Below are 10,528 nucleotides of genomic sequence, written 5' to 3'. Positions count from 1 at the left end.
TAAACAGTGCTCTCAAGGCTCCTGTGGGAACAAGACTGTGTGCTCTGTGCTATTGAAAACCTATTTCTCATATCACCAAGTCTAGCCATCTAGCAGGGTTTTGAAATGTCACATGGTGACACAGCATCCTAATGATATCTCTTGGGAAACATTTTTTTTGGTGAGACAATATCAAGGGTCCTTAGAAATTGAAACAACACAAAGGGAAATAAAAACGAGGACAGGAGGCTAATCCACATCTCTGAGCAGTGGTGCCGTCTCTCAGATATATTGATTTAATTAGTCTACAACAAGGTCCTTCTTTGATGTTTGCTCTGTCGATGTCGAGTTCCCACACTGTTAGACTGCTTCACTGCACAACTTGCTTTATTATTTCCTTTAAGGACCAGTCAAGAGAAATGCATTACGAAACAGAGTTTTTCTTTCAACAGAATTCCAAGTGTTATCATATTTTAATTAAAAAGCCCTCATTTTAAAAATAACATAAATAAAATCCAACACTTAATTTCTTTCCCTCAGTACCCCATTTGAGTATACAGTATGTTATTTGTGCCTGTTAATGTGGTAGTATATACCTTTCTTTTGTTATCAAGAGACTCTTGAAGATTTCCTTATTTCTTGCATTTACTTATTATTATGCTATTTTTTTTGTGTCTACCAGCATCTTATAATAGGATAATAAAGATGGCACTTCAACCTTTTATAAGATTCATAATAGTATTCTAGACTTAGAAAGTATAGTCATACTGTGACTTCAAGCTGTTTTAAGGAACAAATGAAATTGAACTTTGATTATATTACATCTGGCAAGTGTGACTGACAGCTTTGCTTTTTTTTCTTTCTGGGGGTAGTTGGCAATAATTTATTGATTTTGATCATTTGTTTTGTTAAATCTATAAGGCTGTTTGTTTTTTAAATTTTCTTAAAATACTGTGTTGAGCTTTGTTAAACATTCACAAATGTAAAAAGGGAAGAATTGTAAACTTCAATATATCAGTCCTCTTGATTCATAAAGTAGGCTTCCTCTGTCCCTTTAATTCCTTCCCCCTGACCCCGTAGTTTAAAGTAAATCCCAGACATGTCATTTCATCACATATGGATTTTTCTTTTTTAAATAGCCACAGTGTCTTTTCACATTTGACAAAATGACCAATTATCACTTGATGATAAAATACAGACCATATACAGATTTTTTTTTTTATTTATTTATTTGACAGAGAGAGATCACAAGTAGACAGAGAGGCAGGCAGAGAGAGAGAGAGTGGGAAGTAGGCTCCCTGCTGAGCAGAGAGCCCGATGTGGGACTCGATCCCAGGACCCTGAGATCATGACCTGAGCCGAAGGCAGCGGCTTAACCCACTGAGCCACCCAGGCGCCCCCATATACAGATTTTATCAGTTCTATTAAAGGTACCTTCTACTATCTGTTTGAATCAAAATCACACATTTGGTTGTTTGAGATCATTTGTTTTTTATTGATCATATTTTAGAATCTTGATTACCAGTGTCCTGAAAAGGTAGACTGCTTTTTTTTTTAAACCAATAAGTAACCACTTTTCCTACTTCCTACTTCATTACAAAGCAAAATGTGCTGTAACAGCAATTATAAATGAAATATATAACAGAGCTCCTGATGAAAAATGTTCTGCTCAGAATAGAAAAATTTCTTCTTCTCTAGCATTGCTACTTCTATACCCTGTATTAGTTTTTAGTAAAGCCTTTAGTTTTTGGTAACATTTAATGAGGTTGGTTTGATTTAACTCATACAAATGGGTCCTATAAAAAGTGTGTTTAATACCAATTTGGAGCCATACAGATAGATTTTATTGTAAGAAAGCTTGAAACTGCCCAAATATCAAACTTCACAGTTGAGCATGCCTGCTTTCTGAGCTTTTTCCTGTATCCTTGCCTACATCTGAACAGATTGGCACCTGCCTTAGTTTCTGTGCTGTGGCTTTGATATTTTTTGACCTCTAATTAAATATGAAATACATATTTTTAAAAAGATCTTGTTTATTTGAGAGAGCACAAGCAGAGGGGCGGAGAAGGAGAAGCAGACTCCCCGTTGAGCAGGGAGCCTGATGCAGTGCTGGATCCCAGGACCCAAGATCCTTACTTGAGCTGAAGGCAGACACTTAACCGACTGAGCCACCCAAGCAACCCAGAAATAATTTTTTATATCAAGATCTGATAACACATATGAATACATATCAATTAAAAGTTTCTTGAAACAGTATTTATACTCTATTTAAAGTACTGTGATACTTCTATACTATTTCATCTTTTTATTTTAATTTTTTTTATTTTTAGAAAGAAAGAGAGGTAGTGTGGGGGGAGGGGCAGAGGGTGAGGGAGAGAGAGAATCTTACGCAGGCTCTACACCCAGTGCAGAGCCTAACATGGAACTCCATCTCATGACCCTGAGATCATGACCTTAGCTGAAATCAAGAGTCAGACACTTAACCCACTGAGCCACCCAGGTGCCCCTCTATTTCATCTTTTTTTTTTTTAAAAAATGCAGGCTGTAACCCATTGAGCTGATTCTATGACTTCGTTTGGAAAACACTTGGCCATAGTGCTTGGAAACACAAGTTTTATTTATTTATCTATTTATTTAAAAAAATTTTTAATTTAAATTCAATTAATTAACATGTAATGTATTATTAGTTCCAGAGGTAGAGGTCAGTGATTCATCAGTCTTATATAATACCTACTGCTCATGATATCACATGACCTCCTTCATGTCCATCACCCAGTTATCCCATCTCCCCACTGCCCCCTTCCAACAACCCTCAGTTTGTTTGCTAAGATTAAGAGTCTCTTATGGTTTGTATCCCTTTCTGATACTGTCTTGTTTTATTTTTTCCTCTCTTCCCCTATAGTTCTCTGTTTTGTTTCTTAAATTCTACATATGAGTGAGATCATATGACAATTATCTTTCTTTGATTCACTTATTTCACTAGTTCCATCCACATCATCACAGATGGCAAGATTTCATTCTTTTTGATGGCTGAGTAGTATTCGTGTGTGTGTGTGTGTGTGTGTGTGTACACACCACATCTTTATCCATTCATCTATCAATGGACATCTAGGTTCTTTCCATAGTTTAGCTATTGTGGACATAGAAACACAAGTTTTAGCAACAAAGGGATCTAGATTCAAATATCAGCTCTAAACATGGACGGGACTGGAAGAGATTATGCTGAGTGAAATAAGTCAAGCAGAGAGAGTCAATTATCATATGGTTTCACTTATTTGTGGAGCATAACAAATAGCATGGAGGACAAGGGGAGATGGAGAGGAGAAGGGAGTTGAGGGAAATTGGAAGGGGAGGTGAACCATGAGAGACTATGGCCTCTGAAAAACGATCTGAGAATTTTGAAGGGGTGGGGGGTGGGAGGTTGGGGGCACCAGGTGGTGGGTATTGTAGAGGGCACGGATTGCATGGAGCACTGGGTGTGGTGCAAAAATAATGAATACAGTTATGCTGAAAAAAAAATAAAAAAATTAAAAAAAAAAACAAATATCAGCTCTATCAGTTACTAGCAGCACATCCATGGAACTCAGTTTAAATGTGCCTCTTATGCAGCTTTTCGGGACATAATGATTAAAGCCAAGGAAAGTATAATGGTACTCAAACTTAATCAGTTAAGATCCTTAGGTCAATACACACATTATCCCACATCAGAAAGGTATTCTTTCCATACTTAGACCAGCACTCTAGTCTGTGGTTGCCCAGGGGAGATGACTTCACGTGGCCAGAGTTGCAGAAATTTCTTTTCCCTGCCCACTTTTATATGACTTCTGCCACATTGCCGTGTATCTCTGTGAAAAGAATGTTGTAGGGCTTTAACAGAGATTTTGCTATGGATGTGAAAAAAACTTTTTTTTTTTTTTTGTAGATTCTTAATACACAGTGACTATCTAGTAAAAGGCAAAAAATCGGTCCCTTTGTGGGGAGGTATGGGTCAGCTTATCCTGAATGATATGTGCCAAAAGTATATTTTGTTTGTGTAACCTCCACTTAGTACTTACCATGTGCCCAGGACAGGGCTTTATAATATTCCTTTTTAAATCATAATAAACAATGCTAGGAGTTAAGCACTACTATTAACTCCCTTTTACAGGTGAAGAAACTAAACTAGGTTAATTAACTTGCTCAGGGTCATGTGTGTAGTGAATAACAGGGCTGGGACTGAAACCTTGGAAATCTGGTCCATACTCAGGGCTCTTAACCACTATGCTATTGCTTATAACATAATCTCTTACAAAAAAAAAACCAAAAAACTACAAAGCAGTAACTTTTTTTTAATCGAGGTATAACTGACATAGAACATTGTTACTTTTAGATCTACTCTTAGCAACTATAAATATATAATACAGTATTATTAACTGTAGTTGCCATGCCGTACATTACATCCCCATGACTTCCATGTTTTGTAACTGGAAGTTTGTACCTTTTGACCCCTCACCCATTTTTACCACCCTCACCCATTTACCCATCAATCTGTTCTCTGAATATAAAAGAACTTTTTTTTTTTGCTTAATGATTAGAGGAATGCTAGCCCTTTAAGCTGTATCCCAAATGATGAATTTAGATTTTTGAAGTTTAAAAATGCTTCAGGAATTTGTCTCAGAACACTTTCCAGTTTTTCCAGTTACAATGCTTATCTTAAGTGGAAAAATAGAATTAGATGAGTAGGCTAGATAATTTTGACTTCTGGTGAGTAGTTATGAATTATAGATTACGTTTACATAAATTATACTGGACAGGGAATCAAAATAATGGCTCCAGTTTTTGATTCTCCTGTTTTCTAGACACATGAATTGGGACAAGTCACCTATTCTGTCTGTCTTTGTTGTCCACCATCTGCCTATCCTAAATGGTAATGGATGTTTGGAAGTGCTTTTTAGAAATGTAAGGTGCTTCCTGTTCAAATTATTTACAACAATTAGATTATCAAGAAGTGGCTAGGTTTAGAAAAATCAGTCTATTCATTATTCTGTCTTTAGATTAAAAAAAAAAAGATCTCTGTGCATGTGAATTATGCATACAAGCTAAATGTGTTTCCAGTATTTAGTAGAAGGCAAAATAAAATGTAAAGTTCAATGTATACTCTAGAGACTATGTTAAAATTATATATTCCTTTTAAGAAAAGCTGAATGACATTTAAATGACATTTTTCTGTTCTACAGAAACCAAAGGCAAATACCAAAGTAATTTGTAAGCGTTGCAAGGTAATGTTGGGAGAGACCATGTCATCAGGTAAGAATTTCATAATAAAAAAGCCAAAATGATTGCCTTCTTGTTAAAAAAGAGTAGAAAGAGATTTTATAGGAAATCTATATGGAAGATAGATAGCTAATATATGTTGTAGAATTGATGATTTTTAAAATAGAAATTAGGAGCGCCTGGGTGGCTCAGTGGGTTAAGGCCTCTGCCTTTGGCTCGGGTCATGATCCCGGGGTTCTAGAATCGAGCCCCGCATCGGGCTCTCTGCTCAGCAGGGAGACTGCTTCCCCCTCTCTCTGTCTCTGCCTGCCTCTCTGCCTACTTTTGATCTCTCTCTCTGTCAAATAAATAAATAAAATCTTAAAAAAAATAGAAATTAGCTAACATATCATCCAACATGCCAAGAATTTTGTGTATTTTGACCTTTATAAGTACATAGTATTGAGTTTTAAGCATTGAGAAGTTGGGTCATTTTCAATATTTCATATCCTCTTTGTGGATATAAAGCAATAGTATAAAGTTTGTACCTGGGTCTGTCCTAAAGAAGAGTGGAGCTTTTATCTCAGTACAACTCCTCAGTCAGGATTGGTTGATGGAGATGATGAAGAAGTTTTCTTGGCTGCCCTCTTCCTCAGGGCTGTATTTTAGGGCTGGGGATTGAAATGAAAGAAACCACATTCTGAGTTTTGTACTCTGTTCCTGTTCTTTTCCCATTAGTGTTCATTGTATTTGTGTAAAGTCTATGTTATACCACTTTCAAATATAATAAAATCCTGATAATTAAATCACCTCGTTATTTAAAGATAAGGTTTAAAAATGTCTGGAGAGCTACAACACTCTGCATCAGCTTTGTAGGTGATGAATAATTGTTTTTAATATAATTAACTAGAAGATGGGATTTAAGTGAAGCTATTGTACCTAAAAGGCAGATGGTGGTCTTTTTTGTTTGTATTTTAAAATTATCAGTAGTTACTGGCAAGTAGTTACTTGCTCAAAGGAAACAGAAAAAGAAGAATGAGTAGGGGTAAAGGATGCCACCCTCAGCATCATTTTGGAGAATGAAACCAAGCACTTTAACCAACAACTTAGAACATTTTAAGGCTTTCAGTCAAATTAGATGAATTGATTTTTTTAAATTCTTTTCTCTTCTCCCTGAAGCCCAGTTAAAACGTCAGTTAAGGAATAAAAAAGATGTACATCCACAGAGATAAGGAAACATGGAGAGGAGGCTACAGTGATGTAAACAAGAGATATACACAGACTGTTTTGAAAGCTGTAAAGCTGAGAGGTATGGTAGCACACTTGGTAGCTCTGTAGTTCATCTGAGTGAGGAGGGAGCTGGTGCCCACGGTAGAGCCACAGAGTTGGTCTGCTCAGAATTTGGAGGCAGCAGGTAACAGGGAAAGCAGTCTGAGAACAAAGAGCTGGAGGAAGGATGCCTAACTCAAAGTTTTTAGATGGAGCTGTAAGACTCCTAAGGTTCTTTCTCTCTTTACAACTTGCTTATACTCTCAAGGCAGGAGATTAGAAGACTCTTTCTTGAAAAATGGAAGGATACCAGCCAGAGGAAAGATGTGGAGACACTGATTTGTAAGCTTCCTTCGACGATAAAATGAACTTAGATTCAGCCATCCTATAGTCAATAAGCCTTGTACCTACACCTGAGAGTTTTCCTGTTAGCATTTCATTACCTTACCCTTGAATACGAATGGATTGCTGAGGATCAACATATACTCGAGCAAGCCTCCAACTATAAAAGAGACTGTAAAAGAGAAGTAAAGAAATAATGAATTAGACAGAATTAAGGCACTGAGGAGAACTGGAGTATGTATAAAACAACAAAATCTTTAACAAAAATAATGTTCTTAGAGAAATGGAATAATATTGCCTCCATAATTCAAAGAATATAGAATGAAAGATGTGATTGCTTAAAAAACCTAATCAAAGGACTAGAAAATAAATTAAGGAACTATTTTATCTCATAAATCAGAACCAAAATTCAGAGATTGAATTGGAAAGGAATTATAGGAAAAAAAAACCATCACATAAGTTTCCTGAAGATAGAGATATTGTCTATCTCATTTATCACTATAACCTCAGCATTAAATATCTGACATATAGTGGGTACCCAGTAAATATTTGTTGAATGAATGAATAGAGACTTTTAGGATATTCAGACTCTAGCTAATAGAAATTCTAGAAAGAAAGAATAGAGACAACAGAGTTTAGAAAATTATCAAAGAACAGAAACGCTAAACAACAACAACAACAACAACAACAACAAAAACCAAAATCAAAACATTACAAGGCTATTTTCCAGAGTTAGGGCTTCAGTTTCTCAACTGAAAGGGCCCACTACATGTCCAGTATGACTAATGTAGTGCCTGGGAAGTTACTCAAAGCTGTATCATTGAGTAATTTCTGAATACCAAGGAAGAAGTTTCCTGAGGAAAAAAAGCAAGAGATCAGGAATTAGAATGACATTGAACTCTTAACAGCATTGTTGAAATCTAGAAGACAGTGAAGTAATGCCTTCATAATTTGGAAGGAAAAATATTTTTAACCCATAACTCTATCACAGTCAAATTATCAAATCAAGGATGAAGATAACACATACAGCTTTGGAAATGCAATGTCTCAAAACACAGACCTCATATGTGTATTTTCCTTAGAAATGTACCATAGGATATATCTCACCAAACCTAAGGATTTAACCTTTAGAGAGAAGACATGGGATTTGGGAAACAGATTATCTAACACAGATAAGGGAGTCCTAGGGTGAGGGACACATGGGGCAGGCCTTGGGAATAAGAGCCTAGATTGAAGCGAAGGAGAGAAGACTGCAATAAACATTTTTTCAATTACAAAATGAAACCGGTACATTCTTTGGTTTGTTTGACTGCATATAACAGTCTTGAGATACGCCATTTCATTAGATGGGAAGAATTAGGTAAAAGTGATTGGAAAACTAAACAGATGAAAAAGAAAGCAGTTATTCACTACAGGAAAATGGAAGGCTGAACAAGAAAGGAAACATTACCATGATATCATTATAGTCATAATAAGGTAAGGTTCAAGGTAGGGAAAGGAGAAACTAGAAATTTAAGAGGAGATTTTGGAAGCAAAAAGGAAGGGATGGGCTGAGACAACAACTTCTTCACAGAGCTCTAGGTGACTGTTAAATGCACACAGTAGATTCCAGAGAGTTCAATAAGAATTGAAAGCTCCGGGAGACCTGCACATTTCCCATGCCTTTGCTTTCATTTCTCATCCACACACAGTTGGGCAGCAGAAGGTGGGAGCCTTAATGGTTTGAGGTATTTGATCAAAACCTGTCTCCGGATTTGTTGACAGCTAACCTGTGCAGGTATAATGAATACTCTCTAGGGAGCCAGGCTAAGCAAAATAAAACTGAGCAGAAACATTAGTGACTACACTCTGTGGGAAGACATATTTCATAGTTTGAGTCCAGGCTAGTTAATTGACTATTATAAGTCAACAACCCTTAAAAGAACAAAACAAAATCCAGAATAGCAACATTATATTACATACAGTGTCCTACTTCCATTTAGAAATTATTAGACATACAAATAAATGGAAAAGAGTGATCGATACTAAAAAACAGGACTCAAAATACAGGTACTGAATAAGTGCAAATATTAGATTTGCGCAAATATTAGACAAAGATGTTGAAGTGGCTGTTATAAATATGGCTAAAAATGAAAAGGGGGGGAACTCTTGAGTGAAATAATAGCACATCTCAACAAATTGGAAACTTCACAGAGAGAGAACCATTGGTAATTTCAGAGCTGAAAACTACAGTAACTAAAAAATTCATTAGATCACCTAAACTACATATTTGAGAAGACAAGAGGAAAAATAATCATTGAACTTGAAGGTATATTAATAGAAATTAATGCAAAGAACAGAGAGGAAAATGTCTGAATCAAAATGGATGGGACCTCGGAGATTTGTGGGACAATATCAAAATGTTTCAGTTAATTTGTAAATGGAATCTCAGAGGTAAGAAGAAAAAGAATAACTCATGAAAAAATATTTGTAGAAAACAATGGCTGAAATCTTAGCAAATCTGCTGAAATTCATTAACTTTTAGATCCAAGAAGTGCAATGAAAAGTAGGATAAACACATAGAACACTTCACCCAGGCACATTGTAGTCAAACTGATAAAAGCCAAAGATGAAGAATCTTAAAAGTACAAGAGAAAAATGAAGCATCACATACAGGGAACTTCGTGATACAATTAAGGCTGACTCTTTGCAGAAATAGTGAAGACATTAAAATGAGATATTCAAAATGCTGGAAGGAAATTAAAAAAAAAACAAACCTGTCAGCTAATAATTATATATCCAGCAAAACCGCCCTTCAAAAATGAAGGCAAAACTAAGAGCATTTTCATATAGAGGGAGGTTACGCATTACTAGCAGATCTTCTCTACAAAAAATGCTAAAAGAAAGTTCTTCAGGCTGGAGTGAAAGAAAATAAATGGACCGGAATCCACAGGAAAGAATGAAGATCAAGATAAATAGAAAATATATGGGTAAATTACCACACGAGCAAACTCAGAGGTTAGCAAAAAAGAATCCACCTTTTCCCTGCAATATGCCAGTTCTCTAAAATTTGAACTTTTATTTATTTATGTGTTTGTTTATTTAAAATATTTATTTGACAGAGAAGAGATGAAGCAAAAGAGGGAACACAAGCAAGGGGGAGTGGGAGAGGGAGAAACAGGCTTCCCCCTGAGCAATCAACGCGGGACTGAATCCCAGGACCCGGGTATCGTGACCTGAGCTGAAGGCAGATGCTTAACAACTGAGCCACCCAGGTGCACCTAGAACTTTTATTTTGATTGGTTTGAGAAGTAAGGACATAAAGACTACACCAAAAGGGAGCTAGTAGACAACTCTGAACAAAATTTTGGGACCCTAAAGAGGCAAACCCTTACTGTGAAGGTGAATGGGAAGTGGAACAGCCCTGTGGAATTATAGACCTGTATCAACCCTTTGGTACTTTAGGGAATTTCAAGTCTTGAACTTGGTTAGTCTGCCTTGGAATAGCTATAACACCCATATATCCCTGGCAAAATCAAATGCAAATCACCTCTGGAGTAAAATACCTTCATTGTAAAACTCATATTATTCTCACAAATAATTTGTCAAGTACAATGTTCCCCATACAACCACAGATAAATAAGTACACAAGTAAACTAGACTTCCGTCGACAAGAACTAACAAAAGCAGCAAACAAACAGAAACAGACTTCTGTTATTAGAATTAA

The 10,528-nt window shown here is 36.1% G+C and overlaps 1 protein-coding gene across 2 annotated transcripts in view; it reads left to right on the top strand.

Moving 5' to 3' along the window:
* Positions 1 to 10,528, top strand: part of UBE3D (ubiquitin protein ligase E3D) — a 179,080-nt gene that overhangs the window by 33,600 nt on the left and 134,952 nt on the right. For both annotated transcript variants that reach the window (XM_047734323.1, XM_047734321.1), the window contains exon 5: positions 5,196 to 5,265. In XM_047734323.1, coding sequence (XP_047590279.1) covers positions 5,196 to 5,265 — 70 coding nt within the window. The remainder of the gene's footprint in view (positions 1 to 5,195; positions 5,266 to 10,528) is intronic.

The sequence above is a fragment of the Lutra lutra genome, chromosome 6 (genome assembly GCF_902655055.1).
Source record: "Lutra lutra chromosome 6, mLutLut1.2, whole genome shotgun sequence".
NCBI lineage: Eukaryota > Metazoa > Chordata > Mammalia > Carnivora > Mustelidae > Lutra > Lutra lutra.
The sequence above is the reverse complement of the archived record's forward strand: the minus strand, read 5'-3'. Positions and strand labels throughout refer to the sequence as shown.